Source organism: Serinus canaria, chromosome 12 (assembly GCF_022539315.1).
Source record: "Serinus canaria isolate serCan28SL12 chromosome 12, serCan2020, whole genome shotgun sequence".
Taxonomy (NCBI): domain Eukaryota; kingdom Metazoa; phylum Chordata; class Aves; order Passeriformes; family Fringillidae; genus Serinus; species Serinus canaria.
The window spans coordinates 11090302-11109045 of record NC_066326.1 but is presented as its reverse complement, the minus strand read 5'-3'; the positions used below and the strand labels follow the sequence as shown (position 1 = coordinate 11109045).

The 18744-nt window shown below is 41.1% G+C and overlaps 1 protein-coding gene across 1 annotated transcript; it reads right to left on the bottom strand.

Annotated features, from left to right (window-relative positions):
* Positions 1 to 207: 207 nt before the first annotated feature.
* Positions 208 to 12299, bottom strand: SEC61A1 (SEC61 translocon subunit alpha 1). Its single transcript, XM_009091091.4, has 12 exons — positions 12163 to 12299; positions 10741 to 10808; positions 10030 to 10095; positions 9863 to 9941; positions 8925 to 9056; positions 7469 to 7578; positions 7113 to 7266; positions 6139 to 6299; positions 5441 to 5638; positions 4944 to 5135; positions 3302 to 3378; positions 208 to 2537 (listed from the first exon to the last, which is right to left on the bottom strand). The coding sequence occupies exons 1-12, from the start codon at positions 12167 to 12169 to the stop codon at positions 2351 to 2353; spliced, it is 1431 nt and encodes a 476-aa protein (XP_009089339.2). The 5' UTR covers positions 12170 to 12299; the 3' UTR covers positions 208 to 2350.
* Positions 12300 to 18744: the final 6445 nt, after the last annotated feature.

The window sequence follows — 18744 nt, the reverse complement described above, 5'->3', positions numbered from 1 at the left end:
AAAAAAAAGCCCAAAGGAATGGTCAAGATCCAGTTATTTTGGCAACCCACTACTGAGAGTCCTTGGAGCAAATATAAATTGTCTTTATTTCACACTGGCACTCTGATCAGGTGTTTTGAGGGTACCAGAATCTCAGTCTCATAGGCTGGTAACCTTACTCGACAAGTGTTAGAATTGTAACAGTATCCAAGCACCAAAAGCCAAGCACTAGCTCCAAAAATGTACTTTATTTCATAAAGCAGATTTCATAGGCATTATTTCTTTTTGTGAACATCCATTGTATGGCCAGCAGGTTCTGCTTTGAGGAAACAGCCGTTTGATAACAAAGATTCACCACTAGACCACAAAAATACAGATGCACAGAACAAGTGCTGCTTAGATACTGAAGAGCAAATGGTCTAAACCGCAACCAGTTCAAACAGATATGACCAAAAATACAAGTATAGCTCCAGCCCAGCCAGAGCAGCATGCACAGAAGTGGAGTCTTTTATTTTAAAATAAAGTTTGTATTGGGCTTCCTGGAAAAACAACATCAAAGTCCCCAAAGCAGAATCATATCAGAACCCTTTCCCTCTCCTTTTAATGCCACTTTTTCACTGTCCCCATTTCACATCACAGTGAAATTGTACTGTGGTGCATTAGTACTTCATAAAAACCAGAGAAATTATTCAATGTAGTGTGACATCATAGTGAATGGCTGACAGTGATCATTTCATGGATACTTCATCCCAATTCTTTTATTCCTTTTCCAATCGTGATCCTCATCCCAGGCATTTGACTTTCATTGGTAGGTGCATCTCATTCCACATTTGCAGATTTCCCACATGTCTGGTATCTGAGTTCAGGGTATTAACAAGGGTTTCTGGATGTCATCTGTGCTCCTTGGGTGTGTAACAGAGTCCCACCACTCCACCAGGAACAGTGGCTCACAGACTGCCCAACATGCAAAAATGCACAGAAGGCATGTTGATGCAGTGTAAAGAAAAGTTCCAGCAGCCACAGCTCCTCCTTCTGGTTTCCATGTTGTCCAATACTCATTGAGGAGAAGTATTTACAAGACTCATGCACAAATATTTGCATTTGGTCCTAGGCACCTGATTAGTACTGACAACGTAAATTAAAATTAAGTTTTATTCTGGTCCATTACAGCCTTAACTGTAAACTCCATTTTGAAGGTGTGATCTTCAAAAAAGGAATCCCAATACCTTCTGAAAGAGGATTTTCCTATGTACCACTCAAATCCATGAGATTATAGGATGGAAAAGCCTTCTACATAAGCCCCTTAGTGGAGTTATCTGACAAGGGTTTCGTATCTAGATCTACAAAAACAGACAAGTAGCATCCATTCTTTCCACTCTTTTGTGGTAATAAGACTCAAAATTCACTAGATATGAGTAATGAGATAACATCCTGATTGCTATGAGACCAGAATTCATTATCAAGGAGAGAAACTTCACTCTAGCAAAGAGCACAAGCAGATCTGCATCTAAGCAGCCATAACACTCATTCCTTTCAGCTGACATCAGAACTAGAAGCACAGCCACTAATGGCAATAAAGACTAATTAGAAGGCTTTACAAAGTCAGTTTAACCAAGTTTCAAAGTAGCAACTCTTAGGCACAGGTTCTGGCAGAATCTAGATTTACCTGAGTTTTCTGCTTGTGGAGGAGAGGTGGTGGAAAAGGACACATTCCTTTCTTACACAGAAACTTGAAAACAGTCTCAAGCCAATACTCAACAGCTGACAAAGTCTAGTGTAGTAATTACGAGACAAAACATTTGGAATTATAGATATTATATCGTAGTAAAAAGAAACAACTGCCTTTCAAATCTGCCATACTGAAAAAAAAAACCCAACCCCTAACACATGAAACACCATTTGTGCTTACAACCATAATTATGGAACTTGAGCATCAGATGGAGAGATTTTTTTCACCATTACTGCAAATGAGCTGCAAAACCAAGTAAAATGGAAAAAAATCCCTTCCAAATATTCGTTTAACAAACATTAATTAAAACCTGTAAAGGTTTCAGATTACTAAATGTGAAAGGGGCTCAAAAAATTTTCAGGAGTCATTGAACTAAGTCCAAGTCAGAAAGCTGACTCTCCTAATACATAATTAAAAAACAATTTTCTTAAAAAAATTTTTTGCACATCTTCCTCATCAATTTATAAAATGTGAACAGTATGCTAGAAAAGTTTGAATGTAAGGGAATGTGCTTTGGAAACATTATTAAAATATGTGTTTCTATAGAATGACACTATCAAGTTTATGATACTTCTTTTCCCCTGACTGGCTACACTTTGAGAATGTCCCTCCTCTTTTTCCTGGGTCCATGAGAAACTAAGTTTAGAAAAGAAGAGCTCCCATACTGCCAACTTCACTCTGTTCCTTTACAAAAATTTCAAAGTATTGATAAATGATGGTGACAGCGAGCAGAATTCCAGTTCCAGAGCCAATTGCCCCCAGGAAGTCTGCCAGCACAGACAGGGCACCGATACAGAGCCCACCAAAGGCAGCAGCTGTAGGGATGTACCTGGAAAACATGAAATAAGAATAGAAAAGGGCATTAGAGTTTGCTTAGATAGTAACAAAAAAGTCAATGGCAGAATACTCTCTTCCCTTGTGGGTCTGCAATCTGGATAAGAATATAAAATGCTCAGCCTGGAGAAGAAGAAAATGCTACACTAAGAGAAGGTACTACAGTCCACCATGCAATTATGCACAAATATTAAACTCATGGCTACTGGCTCTTCAAATCATTTGTAGGTGACTGAAATAAAAAGTTAAAATAATATTACCATAACACAAAAGGTTCGTAGGTCCTGCCCTGAAATCTGAAAACCTAAAGACATCAACCCCTGCCCACCCCTGCACCTAGGAGATTTAAATAGCTATTTGTTTTAGAAGCAAGGTCTGCATGAAAACAGTCCTCAAGACTAATAACACACGAAAAATTACAGTAAGAAAATATTTCTGGGTCAGCCTGAAGTAGTAAAGTACACTGAAATGCTCATTATTAGCTACCCTGAGAAGAATACATAAATGAAAAAAAAAAAAAAAAAAACCAGGAAAATAAAAGGTCCAGAATTTGAGGCAATTTTTTTAAATATAAGGCAAAAATAAGCTGTACTGCACAAGTCTTCCATTAATGAGATAATGTTCTATGTCATATGCATGTGACATCAAAGCTGAAATAATATCTGTGTTCTAGGTTCTAGAAAATGGAAGTCAAAGCAAACTTTGCCCTTTGTTTGCCCATAGCACTTTGCAAGAACAGCCAGTGAATATGTAGCTCACCTGTTGAGTTCATGTACCATTGAAGTTTCTCTGTGACCTCGCATTACCATTTGCTGTTCTTTCAATTGCTTGGCAACCTGTATTGAATCAAGGAACAGAGAAAGTAAGTTAACTGTGATTTCCCAAGGCCATGGAATGTAGTACTGTGGGAAAACAGAAGTAAATGGTGGTGGGGTTGGGTGCTTTTTGTATTGTTTTGTGGTTTGGATTGTGTTTTACATGATTCATCTGAATTCATCCAGTATTTTAACTTCAGATAAATTACAGTCACAGGCACTTTTCTACCTGTCAATTATACAAAGCTTTCTGGATAATTCTAGTTCTAGTGAGAAAAGGAAAATTTGGATATTGGTAGGCTCTCATACACATAATTCAATCCATGTTTTTCCATCTACCTTTCCCCTGATGAGGGTTTTGTAGATGCTGCAAAATCATTCCTTGAAGTGTTTATTCCATTTCAGTTTCCTGCATTCAATTAACTATTTATTTATGGAGCCACACTAGCAACTAGACTTAGAATCCCTTCTTGGAACATTATTCTTAAATTGGATTTCTGCAGTTGCACAGGGTTACAGCAGAGCCCTGCAAACATTTTACTAACAACTGTGGGTAACAAACTCTAGCAGGGGAACATGAAGGTGCTCATCTGACTCCATGCACTGAGAAAACACACTTTTAGATGAGTAAGCTGCCAGTTTTCCACTACACAGTGAACACTTAAGTAATAAGTTATCAACTTTCATTTCTTACCATTTTGCATGAACCTAGAATTATTTTATTTAGTATCAGGAAAAAGTATTAAAGTGTTAAAAACTGTCTACTCTGAATACTGGATTGGTTTACTCTGAAATAAAATACCTGACTGTACACGGCTGTGAGTGCCTCCATGCATGCCTGAGAAGCAGCAACATGCAAGTGCAAAACAAGAGAGTGCTCACACTGTTACAGTAACTGTGCAATTTGTTAAAGAATGGATTAAACCATTCCATATGGCCACCAAACTTCACCTCCTACCCAGAACCACACAATACAAATATATCACAATGACAGATATTTTCCAGTTTGTTTTCCAACTCCTATTTCAGGGTGATATAGTTCCTGAATGTTAAATATCCTGTACCAAATGGAAATTTTGAGAAGCTAGCCTCAGGTACATCAATGCACTGCATCATATTCTCCATTGTTAGTGCTCTCTAGTTAAAAATGACAACCTCTAGATAATTTTCCTACAAAGGAAGGTCAGAACTCTCTGTGTCAGGAATGGCTGTCTGAGCTTTACCTGCAAGTTTTTAAGTGGCAACTGTCTTGCACATGGTGCACCTGTCACGTGGCACTGAAAGAGTTTCTACCTCTCCTGCTCTCACACTGATCACGTTTCCATGTTCTAAATTTTCTAATTCCAATGAAAGCAATTTAAGTTTTGATGTTGTTTTGAAAAAGCAGTAAACAGGAAAAAATTACCCCCATTCTGTCCTAATCCTTCTCAATTAAAAAAAGATACAGTACCTGTTTACACAAACAATGAACATTACCAAAAAAATTACCAGCAGAAAAGCTTTTTAGAAGAAAGTCAGTCTCATTCTTACAACGGCCCATCTGTTTTCATCATGTAAGCTCACATAATTTGTCATTATAAACTTACATCTTTGGCAGAGGAGCCAGAGACTTCAATCCATGTCTTAGAGAAGAAAGCACAGGAGCCCAACATAAATACAATATAAACAACTGCATGTACAGGGTCTTCTAACACTGAAGAAAAGGACTCTGGAGGTGACAGGTAGTAACAGAGTCCACCAACTGGATAAGCACGAGCAGGGCCTCCAGATGACGTGTCCTGGAAAAAGAAAACAAGCAGTCACCAATCTTCGCACAATTTCTTAGCCATTAAGCCAAGCCTTAGAAAAGTTTGTATCATCTTTGTGTCACTTTGCATCATCACTACTGCAGCAGCACACAAATTTACATTCATCACAGCAAGCCTCATATGCTACCATTAATTCAAACTAATTAGTAATTTAGGAGTTTCGGTGTGTATGACCACTTATCAAAGTGTGTCTTCATATTGAGAGACCATCTCTTCAGCCCCACATTTCAATGGTGCCCTGTACAGATGTATGCAGGATGAGAAGGAATACTCACAGACCAGGTGCCCAGCAGGCTGACCAGCAGGTTGCCACTGAAACGGGCAGAAAGCATCTGGGAGATGACGTACAGGTTGGACACCAGGGCAGACTGGAGAATAATGGGAATGTTGGAAGTGTAGAACAACTTGATGGGGTAGGTGTTGTACTGGCCCCGGTAGCGAGCAGATTTGATAGGAAGATCCACTCTGAAGCCCTGAAAAGTTTTCAAAAGAAAGTCCCCCATTACATCTGGATGTGAACCCAAAAACTGCAAAACTGCATGGCTGTCTAAACACACAGCCACACACAAGAAGGTATGAAAGATTCAGACCAGAAGGAATCTGAAGTTTCAAGAAGACTGAACAAAGCATCCAGGAAAAGAAACGTTACAACTTCCTACATTCTTCAGCAACAAACAGGCCTAAAAACTTCAAAGTGTTTCCCAGTAAAAAGCAATAGCATTTGGGTTAGACAATATTACATGCACACGTGCATCTGGGGTATTTTTATTTGGTTTTTTGTTTCTTTTTTCAGAGACCAAACTAGGCCTCAAGCCTTCTGTGTGACTATGGTAAGTGCAGAAACTGATCAAGAGAAGGCAGTGTATAATAAACATCCAGATGCTGCATGTACAAAAATGAGCCTTGTTGCAGAAGGAAGCAAATTTCAGACCTACTTCCATAAAGTTTTACAACCCTCATTATTCCAACTGACCTGGAAGTAAATGACAATTGCAAAGACAAAGATGGTGGCAATGAGATTCATGAGGTTGGGAAGGTTCTGACGGTAAAAGGCCTCACGAAGAGCTCGGACTTTGTCTGTGCGAGTAGCCAGAAGGTGGAACAGAGCAATGATGGCTCCCTCAAATTCCATGCCTTGGAAAGGAAAAGAAAAAGTTAGGTGAGCTGTGATTATCTCAAAGTTTCAGTGTTTTGTCCCATATTTCTGAACTACAGGATTCAGAATGGGATTGCTTTGAGTCTTTTGCATCTTGAGCATGTTCTCAGACTTTCATATTGTCACCCTTCATGTCAGCTGTGTTATTTCCAAGATTTTTTTTTAAAATCCCCTTGTAGTGGCCTAGAACCTAAATCATAACCCAGTACAGGATAACTATTGGTCTATAGAAACACTGACAAGCACAAAGTTCTTTCTTTCCTCCTCCTGATTAAAAAAAAAAAAAAAAAAAAAAAGCACACTTAAAGGGAAGCATAAGGCTTTGTAGTGTCATTTGTGGTAAGACACAAGTTATTGTTTGGATTATAGCAAATGGCATAACCTCACTTCTGTTTTCTACTATACAGCAGCAAACAGGATCATGTCCAGTGGAGTTTGGAGAATAAGGTCTTTAGGGCAAAATGTAAAAAAAACAAGGAGCAGAAAGAAACAGCTAATATTTGGTCAGTAAGTTGGACAGCAGTCATAATACAATGGCAGTCTACTACTGCTGACTTTTAATGAAGGCACTGTAAGAAACTCAACTTCAGTAAATATCCTGTGAGATACTACAAATTGAGAAAAAATGTCTTTGTGCTTGCACTTTACACAGCAGCACCTGCTGCATTAGCAAGATTCACTACACAGCCAAGATGGCAGTAACAGCATTTGGCATGAAGCTAACAGTGTAGAAAAAGATGTTGCCTTTTTTTACAAACTATTGGTAAAGAAAACAGACTGGGCCATATTACCTCGGCCGGTGTTCACTGTGGTGGGGCTGAACGCTTTCCACACAATGGTCTCACAGATATTGGTAGCAATGAAGAGAGAGATGCCAGAACCAAGACCATATCCTTTCTGGAGCAGCTCATCCAAGAGCAGAACTATCAAACCAGCAACAAAAAGCTACAGCAAAAAAAGAAATACAGCATTAGTTCCATGTCTTGTTCATTTTGTTGGAAAAATAAAGTGTATTAAAAGATTAGACTGTATGTGAAGAAGCAGCTACACTTGGGCCTTTTTGTTCTGCGTGAGGGACAGCCTGCCCATAAGGCTGCTTTTTTTGACCCTTTCAGGGGAAGAGTAAGTAGAGAAGACTAAAAATTACCTGGATTGTGATAAGCAAGCAGATACCAGCACCCATCTCAGATGGGTCTCCATACATTCCAGTCATTACATACACAATGGACTGTCCAATGGTAATGATCATTCCAAACACTACAGAATAAAAAGAAAAAGTACATATTTGTCCTGGATACTTATGTCAGTGGGCAATTAGAGAAACAGAAACCACTTTTTTTGTAGAGAATCATGGTTTCAGCTGAGATAAAATTAATTTCCTTTGTAGTAGCTGGAAGAGTACTGTGGGTTGGATTTTCCATGAGAATAATGCTGATAACAGGCTGATATGCTGCTGTTTTAGTTGTTGCTCAGCAGTGCTTACCCCATGTCAAGGACTTCTCAGTGTCCCCTGCTCTGCCAGCCAGCAGGTGCAGAAGAAGCTGGCAGGGAGCATGACCAGGACAGCTGACCCTAAGTGGCCACAGGGATATTCCAGACCCTGGAATGTCAGGCTCAGCAGGGAGGATTGGCCAGGAGAGGCTGATCTCTGCTCAGGAACTGGCTGGGCATCCCGCAGGCAGTGAGCATTGCAGGGTGCATCACTTATTTCCCTGAGGTTTTGCTTCCCTCTCTCCTTTTTGCTACAGTTTTTCTTATTGTTATTATTATACTTTGTATCAGTTGTGAAACTGTTTTTATCTCAACCTACAAGTTTTATTATTTTTTTTTCTCATTCTTCTCTCCTTCTCACAGGAGAGTGAGCAAGTGTCCCATGTGATACTTAGTTGCCAGGTGGGGTTAAACCACAACATTTGGGAAGGAATATATAAGTCACAGGGTGTTTAAATTCAATAGCAAGTTAACTTTTTTGTCTGAAATCAGGCACTGAAAATAGAAATACACACAGATAGTTCAAATGCACTTAGAAGCAAGTGGGTTTGGTTACCATAGGCTGTTTTAGATACTGAAAACTCTGAGTGTGTTAAGATATTACTGTAGAAATTTATATTTTTTTCCAGTACACATATCAGTAAATAGTGTACAGCATCAAATATCTACAAAACACCAGAAAATTTTTTTCTGGATGTCATTATCAGCTGACCACAGAGAGCCCTTATTGATGAGAAAGATCCATGCTTGGAGCTGCAAGGTATAAACAGCTACAACCAACACCTTATTCACTATGAAACACTCAGATTAACACTGACCATCACAGTTCAAAAGTTGAGTTTCCACAGTCTCTACACTGCTTACTTATCTGGGGAGATTACAGCAGCAATGCCAATGGCACTGACTCTTTTCATTTTCACACCTTTCTGAAGCTCAACAGCCAGCAAGGCAGAGAGGTGTCAGTAGGAGACTGCTGAAATGCAGGTATCTGCAGCAGAACACGACACTAATCCCCAAGCCCAACTGCACCATTCATCCCATGGTAAATTCACTTTCTACTGTCAGGATGAGATACTCTAAACCACCAGTGCTCAACCTGAGCTGTTACTCACATTTCTGGGCTCCATTGAAGAGAGCTCTGTCCTTTGGGGTGTCACCAACCTCAATTATCTTAGCACCTGCCAAGAGCTGCATGATGAGCCCTGAGGTGACAATGGGTGAAATGCCCAACTCCATCAACGTTCCTACCAGACACAGGAAGGACAGTGAAGTTCAAAATTAGTTTTTATCAACCTTTACATCACAATGGTGAAGATCTAAAACTCCAAATCTCCGTAAATGTAAAAATTATCAATGATAACAAAAGCTTTTTAGAAGTCAGTTTGACATGTAGTACTCCTCAGTGCCTCAGAAATACTGTGTTTAGTGAATAAGACTTTTGCTGTCAAAAATAGCTTTACTCTACATAAAAATTATAGATCAAATGATAAAGAGCATTCAGGAAACTGTCACCATTCTTAATTCATAGCTGCATTAGAAAGTTTATATAAATTTCTGTTTCTTGGGAAAGCTATCATGAATTTTAACCTACACAGCTGCATTAGAAAGCCCCTACAAGAAAGTGAAATTTATATAAACTACTGTGCATTTCAACCTTCTGTGTGGCAGACTGAAAGAAGTCACCCAGGAAACCACAACACTCAAGGGAACAGAAATGATTTTGAAACACAAATCACAAATTTTGAAGATTGCAACAGCAGCAATGTGGGTAATTAGGAACTGTCTCTTACCTAACCATTTCCCTCCAAAAAAAAAAAAAAGGCTCAATTTTTGTACAGATAATAGATTGCACACAGTCAACCATACACTCATTTTGTTCAGAAAGTGCCTTTCCCAGTGCCACACTGATTTATGACTTTAAATAATACAGAAAAATTACTTTTCACTCTCCACTTCAGTTTTTATATTCATTACAATGGAGCAGAATGCAAGTCCAAAACCCCTTTGATTCAAGCTAAAAAAATATGCCCTCCTGAAAGTCTGGCCATACCTCTATTGGATGCCAAAATCACTCTCATCCAGTAGAAAGGATCTGCAGAGTCTGATGACATAATGCCAAACAAGGGAATCTGCATTTCCAACCAAGAGATTAAATTAGAGACTTCATAGCATGCTTTAAACATTTCAGCTCTTCCTTAAAAAGGGAAGGAAACATACCTGGCAGCATACTAAGAAGATGAAGAGTGTGATAGCTGTCCATAGTACCTTTTCCTTAAACTGAATCTAAAGGGAAAAACACAAAACCAAAAACCAACAACAGATGATAAGCTGTTAACATAATAAGATATAGTCCACCAAGCAAACTTTCATAGTAGCACATTTGATTTTCTTGTGGAGGAACAAAGTACAGAATACCCTAAAGAAAACAACATACATGTTCATCCCTTTCATCCACATAAGACCAAGAAAAGCTACAAAGCTTTATTCAAAATTTAATCCAAATAAAAAGGCTTATGTCAATGCAAGGTAATTCTAGTACTTCCACAGAAATGAGTCTTACATTTTCATGAGTAAGAGCTTATGATGAGAAAAAATCAGTAATAGGGAGCAGCTTATCTCAGCAAATAATCTTAGATTAGAGCTTATGAAGCAAAGATTTCCAAGCTGTGGAACTTACTCTACACTTCAATCTGTACTGCCTTCAACATCTCACCATGCACTGCTGTGACAGAAACAAATCTGTCCAACCCCATTTATCCTTGTACAACCACATCCACACGAGATGCACCACACATGCACACCACTAAAAACAGCTGTACCTAAATCTGCCATTCTCCCATCAGGGAAGAAAATCCAAATCCTACAAATGCAAACTCTGATTTTATATCACACAAATACAAGCCTAGGAAGTAAGTTTTATTAACCTACCTTCCGTTCTGGCTTTTGAATTTCAGGCAAGATAACACAGAAGGGCTTGATCACTTCAAGAAATTTTACTGTACAGGAATAAGTTAAAAAACAAAGTGAACACACAGATACAATGCATACTGGAAAAAGCTCAAGCTGAATGGAATTTGAACAAGTAGTCTATATAATAAAAGTCCCAATTCTGGGGAAATTTTGGTTGGTTTGTTTGGGGCAGGGTGTATGTTTTGTATTGTTAAAATCGTATCTGTTCTAATTACACAGAGATTCAGCTAACACGTTTTAAGTACAGTATGGACTAGGAACAGAATTAAAGAAAGTCAAGCATTTTCCCATTTCACCGAGTAGGTTGACAGCACCAGAAAACCTTTGTCATTGCTTTACATGAGTTTATCAACATCCTCAAACTTTTACTTCATGGTAGCTTCTCCTCAGCCAGATATTAGAGAAAAAGGTGCCTTGGGTATTATATATATATATATATATATATAGATATATATATATATATAGATATATATATATATATATATATATCTATATATATATATAGTATATATATTATATATATATATATTACATTTGAACCATCCAGTTTAAGAAGTCCTACACACTTTTGGGCCACACAGCTTAACAGTTCCTACCCATGCAATTAAGAAACATCAATTCAAGTTAGTCTGCAGAACATCTCATGCCATGATCCCCTCCCAGCCAAAAAGACACATCCTTCGATCTGAAGTCTGTCTTAAAATAAGCATATAATGAAGACGGGATTTGCAAAGTCACAGGTTCTCCCATAAGCAGAGAGCTCTGAATTTGAAGAGTTAATTCTAAATCTGCTACGACAAATCTAGGGTTGCATCCGTATTTTGGATTGATCTGAACTCAGAAGAGTACAACAGTGCAGAACTGAAATTACTGGTGCCTTTCCACCTTTTCATGGAAGGCTGCAACTTCAGCGGCAACTTAAGACCAGCCCACAAAAGACATTTTCCTAATTTCAAACGATGATGTCTGAAAAGCTACACTGGGCCGCGATATCCAATTTAATTCAAATCAAGGTCTCTCCAACATCTACAGTATCACAGCAATCGACTACGACGCTTTCCAAGCAGCTTTTCCTCGAGGTAAGGGACCCTGCAGGTTCACACGGATCGGACCACTGCGGGATGCGGATACAGTTTGTAACTCCCTGTGACACTGTCCCTGGAGGGGTCACACCCGAGGTGACATCGCCCCCCCCCCACCCCGGTACCGCGCCCGGCACCCTCAGCCTGGCGGGGCCGGCTGGAGCGCCTGGCACGGGGCACGCGGCGCCGGTTCCTTTCCCGGGACGAGCTGCCACCCCCGGGAACGGCGCTTTCCCGGCCAGAGGGGAGAAGCAAGAGCCCAGGGGGAGCGGCGGGTCGGGAGTTCCCCGGTACTCACTGCCCATGGCGGCGCCGGCCGAGCAGCAGCGAGCGGCGGCCGCGGCGGGAGGGACACGTCAGGCTCCGAGCGCGGCCGCCCCTTTCCGCTTCCTGCCACGCGCCGCGTCCGCCGCCGCCGCCGCACATGCGCCGGACCGTCACCACATGGCCCTCCGCCTATAACTCCCATCGTGCTTTGCGGCAAGAGAGAAAACGACGGTGCGGATGACGCCCATAGCGGCGCGCGGCTTGCCGGGAGTTGTAGTCCTGCGCCTCCCGCCATCTTGATGGGAAATGAGGTGGCTCCTGTGTCAGGACGGTTGTGTTGAGGAACGCGTGTTTTGGCTACCAGAAAGTGTAGCGCTCGTTTAAGAGGTTTCAACAGATCAACACATAAATAAGCAATTAAATTAGTTTCCTGGTTATGTGTTTTTGCAGGGGGGTGTTGTAGGCCTTGCTGTGCAGTAAGAACCTCCTTGCCCCTGCCCCACAAGAAGTGTGTCAGGTGGCAGAAGGAGCGGCTGTGTGTAAATGCCTCAGCTGCCTCTGGCCATGGAGAAGTGATCTGGGTAGGTCATTCTCTAGACTCTGTGTTCAGTGGAGACACAAGTGGAGAAATACTCTGCTTGCCTTACATCTCTGGAGAAATCACTGAGCATTCTCACACGAGTTTTCAGATGAGTTGGATCAAACTCCAGAGGTGTTAATCTCTGTTATAGAGGGAACTCAGGTGCCAACTTCACCCTCTATTTTGGGTGTCCGATGTCAGACAGCTCCAGCTGTCAGTGCCCCACAGTTCCTGCCTGCCCAGGCCGTGTGTAACACACCCAGACCCAGCTGGGCTTTAACAAAATGGGAAACCCTGGTGGAAATGTGAAGCTTTGGGCTGTGTGTTGAGGAAGTGACGGGCCAGCCACACGTCCCTGTCACCGGCAGCACCGGCAAGGGACACGTGCTCCAGGGGCTGACTGTCTGAGGTGGTTCTTCTCAGAAGCACTCAGTGTTCTGTGTGTTTTCCAGGCCTCTGCAGGGGCAGTTACCAGCAGACTGAAAGGGAGTCACAAGTCAACACAAGTCAAGGGAAAGATTAAAGCAAATAGAGGTGCTGACATAAAGCAGTTAAAGTCAGTGAATACACTCTATAAAATGCATAATTGCTTCCACAAAATCTCCCTCGTCTTTCCTGAGTACTTAGGTATGCTTTGTTTGATTATTTCATCCCTTAAAAGACCAGACCTAATTTCCATGTAGTTTTTTTTTCTTTTAATGTTTCTTTATTTGCCCTTCTCCAGGCTCCTGAAACCAAGCATCTCATCTGTGAATTATTGAAGACATTGACAATGGCTGTCAGAGTGTTTTAGTTCTTGTCCAGGGTTGCTCATTTCAAAACATCCAGTTTATTGAAACTTGTTTCAATCCACCCATTTCTAATTAGAGATAAAGAAACTGCTTTCCAAGTGACATGCTGTGTTGCAGAGTTGATTTGATAAGATGGTTTTGATTTAGTAATGTGGACACTGTGCTGGTTTATTAGAGCTGGTAAGTGGAAAAGGGAGAACCAGCAGTGGTTCTGTGGAAGTCTGGATAGGGAAGCACAGCAGTGAGCAGGGGATTGATAGTAGAAGCATGCAATGAGGTGCCAGAATTTGCAGTCACACACACTTTTTGTACAAGTGAACTTTGTCTGTGCCATAAAAATAGACAAAAAATATTTAATAGGCTGTTATTTGCATGCATATATCACCTGTCAGACTTCTTGTGTTCCTGTTTTTATTTTTTTAAATAATTTTAGACAGTAAAATAATTTGGTTGTCTACTGTAAAAAAAAGTATAATTACACAGAATTGTCTGCTTCGGGAGGAGGGAAACCCATTAGATTTTGCCTACCTCTGTATTTTGTCCATCCTGGCCCTAAACAGCTTCACATTTTGGGTGAAGAGGGTACAGTCCTTCAAGTGAAATTTGCCATTGAAGTTCAGTTCTAGGTAGAACAAATGGTTGCTGAAAGCAAGCTTTCCTTGGATCTTACAATGAAAAAAAGGAAACTGCTTTGCCAACTGAAGTAAAAAATACACAGAGAGGAGACAAGTTCAGCTCCTTTGTATAATCAAGTGTCACTCTGCAGAGTGAAAAGCAAAAGAAATGGAAGATACAGTTCTTGGGGCACTGTTACAGTAAAGCCATGTGAGACACTGAGTCAAATTTTGGCCTGGTATGACACCCTGAGCTTGAAAACTTATCCTGGGGAACTATTTTGGCAGCCAATTGCAGACAGTGTGACAAAAATGAAATTTTATACTCTAGGGCTGATTTTTACACTGTTTTGGAAGCACCTAATACTGCAAGAAGACTCAGTGTGCAGTGGTGCCAGCTTGTACAACTGGAATAATGATGATGATGAAAAGGAGGAGGATTGCATGTAATTAATAAACTGCTCTTTAGAGAACACCAACATCTGAGAAGCAGATGCAGACTTAAACCAGCTTGTTCTTTTCATGTTTTGCTATTCTTCTTCAAACCAAATCAGTCTCTCATATAACCAAGCTAATCCTGCTTCAGAAATAATGTAGTTTAGGACCACTAAAAACAGTAGTATTCACTTATTGACACTGAAGTTTGTTAGCCACTGTCACACAGTGCAATTCTTCAGCCTTTAGTGCAAAACTATGCATCTCAGTATACCTCTATTGCATTAGTGCAAAGCTGACATTTAATTACTGCTTTGCAAATCAAGCCTTGTCTGTGGTGACTGACTGCAGGTGCTGCATTGTACCCTGATGCAAACAGCAAAGACTACCATGATTGCTTCAATAGCCAGAGGTAAAAAGCAGGAAATGGGGGCAGAGAGTAGAAATGGAGAGACCAGCACAGATGAATTCCTGTCTGCCTTTAAATGGTTCCTTTTTGTTCTAGTCATTGCTTGCAGAAACCAGCTACAGCCTCTCCTTGAAGAAATCACATTTTTCACATCTGTGACTTGCTCACAGCCTGTTCCCACACCAGCACGTTTTATCAGAGTGCCCAGATTGCCTGCTGTGCTGAGTGAAGACCTTTCCTCAGCAGGGAGGGTGAAGGAGTCCTTGCAGCTGTTGGGATCCTGGTCTCAGAGCACCTGTAGGCTGGGATGGCCAGAGGGCACTGCAAAGCTGTTGTTTGTACACACCTGTGAGAGTGCACACACACACACACACACACACACACACACACACATGTTCACCTTGCAAAACAAGGCTAACTCTTATCTGTAGCCTCAGTCTACAAGAGGGACCTGGACAGCACTAGCCAGCATGGCCTGGCTCTGTTGAACTGCAGTGTTGTATCCAGTTCCCTGCCAGTGTGTAACCACAAGGTGGAAGAGCTGCTTTATTTATGGTGCCTTCTCAGCTTGCATGAAATGCACACAGTTGGTAGGCAAGTTTTATTAGTGTCATTATTCAATTGTTACAGTACATCCATGCCCAAGGGGCACTTTCAGCACCAGGAGTCCTTGTGTTAAGTGTAATGTGACCCAGTCTACAGTCCTGCATGGAGCTTCCTGCAGGCAGATCCCTGGGCCCTCAGGGTGCTTCAGGAGATCCCTGTGACCTCTCTGCAGAGTACAGCTGTACTGTGAATCCCCTTAAAGATCATCCCATGGGGGGCTCCATGAGATCCTGCACAGATGGAGCAGCTGCAGCTCCAGCGCTCTGAGTGTTCCAGGGATGAACCACAAGTGTGACATACTTGACATCCCCTTTGCCTGCCACCCCCATGCTGTCTCTCAGGCTGTTTGACAGGTGCTTGTTAGATGTCCCTACAGATTTATTTATGCAGGTAGATGGGCTCTAGGGGTGGTAGCATGTGTGAAACAAGTCACAAGTCACTAGGTGGAAGTTCATGATCTGAATGACAACATAGGAGCACAGACACAAGGATGACCTTCAGGAGACCCTAAGCAGACAACATTCCTAAAGTATATTGTTTGCTACTCACCTAAAAGAGACTTAGCTGGTAGCTCCTTTAAGCCAATAGCCAGACTCCATTGATTCCACAGAGCTGGAATCTCCCTTTTAGTCTGTAACCAGGAGAAAATCTCCCAGCTTGCTTGAGGAGCCCCTAGCAGCTGCCAGTTACAAGTGGTGCTCCCCAGGGCTCCACACGGGGGCCAGTTCTGTTAAATATCTTCATCAAAGATATCATCTGGTCCAGGAGGTAGAGGGCACCCTCAGGAAGTTGCAGATGACACCATGGGAATGCTGATTTGCCAGACAAGACACTCCAGAGAGGTCTGGGCAGGCTGGACAGATGGGCCAAGGCCAATTGCATGAGGTTCAATGATTGTGAAGTGCTGGGCCCTGCACTTGGATGTTTCATATCCATGCCCCTTTGGAAAAAAAAAATCAAATTTCAATATCTAAAACGAGGTATCCAAACCATTGATTAAATAGAATACATCAAAAGAAGTATCAAAAGAAGTCTGCCAGACATAAGACCAAAATTGCAATGCACAAAAGCATTTCCAATGTCATCATCAGGACATGAGAGGTTAATTGAATATCTTTCTAATATCTGCTTTGCACAAAGTGTTTTGAGTCCTGGACTCTATTATGACTCACACTCTTATTTCTCAAATTTGTTCACCCAGGTGCTCCCGGAACATCATTTTATTCCATGTATTTATGGCAATGCTTAATAAGGTATCTAAAATACTGTACAACACTGTACCTTTAACGAGCTGTGCTCCCAGCTGGCAGCATTACAGCAGTGATTGCTCAATAATGAGGATCCTGATTTCTGGTTCTGATAAAAGAGACTTTCTACATAACACACACTTTGTGTAGCACAAAGAGTCAGTGGCTAAACCCTGATCTTGTCAAAGAACAACAACAAAACTGCAATAGGAGTACTGTTTCATACTGCATCTTTACATGAAACCTCAATATTTCAAGTAGAAGCAAAAGGTAATGAGTGGTTTTGCAATGAGAGCAGCACTATTGATTCAGAAAAAGCTCTGTAATAAAGCTACCTTCTGTTTGCTAACAGAACCGTGCCATGGAGGGGACAAATAATGACAAATTATGGTAAAATTATGCAGATCAGCCAAAAAGGTCAGACAGATACTTAGCACCACCAGCTCGTGCAATATGGGCAGTTGAAATATATGCAAGAAGAATGAAATGGTTTTACACCCTTCCCTGGGGGAGGCAGTGCTGGTGACTGCTGGCCACAGAACTCCAGACTAGATTGATAGTGGCTGGTTCTCTGCAAACTGTACCTGCTCTTGGTGAACCAAAAGGTGAGTATTTCAGCAAGACTAAAGGCCTGCAGTTAATGCAAGGTTAAACTCTCTGTACCATCTAAACGCTGCCCATGTGTTCTCTTCCACCTTCTTCAAGGTTTCAGAAGCCTTCAGCATGTTTTTTTTTAAATGTTAAACCCCTCCACCCCCCATAGATTTGTTATTTTTCATGCCCTACTTGTTTTTCTGTGGCTTATCTAACTAGATTCTGAAAAAAATTATAATAGACCTAACAAAACCAAATGTTTTCATATTTCTAGGTGTTAAGAACTAGCTTTTACTCATATGATCTGTGTTTCAGTCATCAGACTATTGACCTGGAACCACTGTTTAAAAAAACCCAACAAACAACAGTGTTTGGAACATTAAAGAAAAAAAGTGCTTGTCTTGCAAATACTGATGCCAATTTCCCTTAAGGGCCTACAGACTATTAACCAGATACATATAGCTCTGATAATGGACCAATTTACATAAAAATCACTGCCAGCTTGATTGTAACATTCCCCATGTGGAGATTCGCCAGGGCTGGAAATCACCACAATCTACCTGAGAGCCTTTACACCTTTGCAGAGACAACTTTTGGCACAGAGCCTTAATTTCATCTCGAATTTTATGAAGCATGAGCAAAAATACCTTTTGTGCTGCAACCACATTGGACCTGTATTTGGGAATGGAAACCTACCAACAGAGGAGGTGTTTGGTTTTCAAGTCAGCAAATGTTACCTGACACTGGGTCCCTCTAGTCCAGCTGGAAAGTCCTCACAGTGGTCGAATAACAACGTGAACATTGGACTTCTGCATCAGCTGTTGTGTTTCAAAGCAGTGTTTGGATATTGAATTTGAATAACCTCATGCACCCAGAGCTGTGGAGTTACATTCCCCTCTTGCACACAAAGCTGTACTGGTGGGGTGCACACAGAGTGAGGCTGAGCTCTGCCTGTAGCTGCATGGCTTTTTCATGCAAATTCAACCTGGAATACACTGACATTTCTGCATGCAGTAATTATCATGTGCATGCTTGAAAAGAAAATGCTGTTGTACATGTAAAACTCTGCTTTTGATCCTGGAATAGAACTGATTTCTGTTTATTTTATGGATATTTGAAGCTCTTGCTGAATAATTCTGTGTGATTCTTTCAATTTTGATCTCTTGACAACATCAGCTTTTAAATCCAAACTCTTTGTAAACTACCTTTTGCGCAACTGTCTTTTTCTTTCTTCTGGAATTCTGAGCAGCAGCAGAAATTCATCAAGTAAATTGTCTTCCTGGCTTTAAAACCAAATCTGAAACCTAAGCTGTTCTGTTTGGTACATAGTGAATGGG

Excerpts from the sequence above, each read along its gene's own strand:
- SEC61A1 (XM_009091091.4), bottom strand. Across the intron at positions 10,096-10,740 it reads TTCAAAAGCCAGAACGGAAG|ATTCAGTTTAAGGAAAAGGT; the intron begins GTAGGTTAATAA and ends TTTTCCCTTTAG. Across the intron at positions 2,538-3,301 it reads ATGGTACATGAACTCAACAG|GTACATCCCTACAGCTGCTG; the intron begins GTGAGCTACATA and ends CATGTTTTCCAG.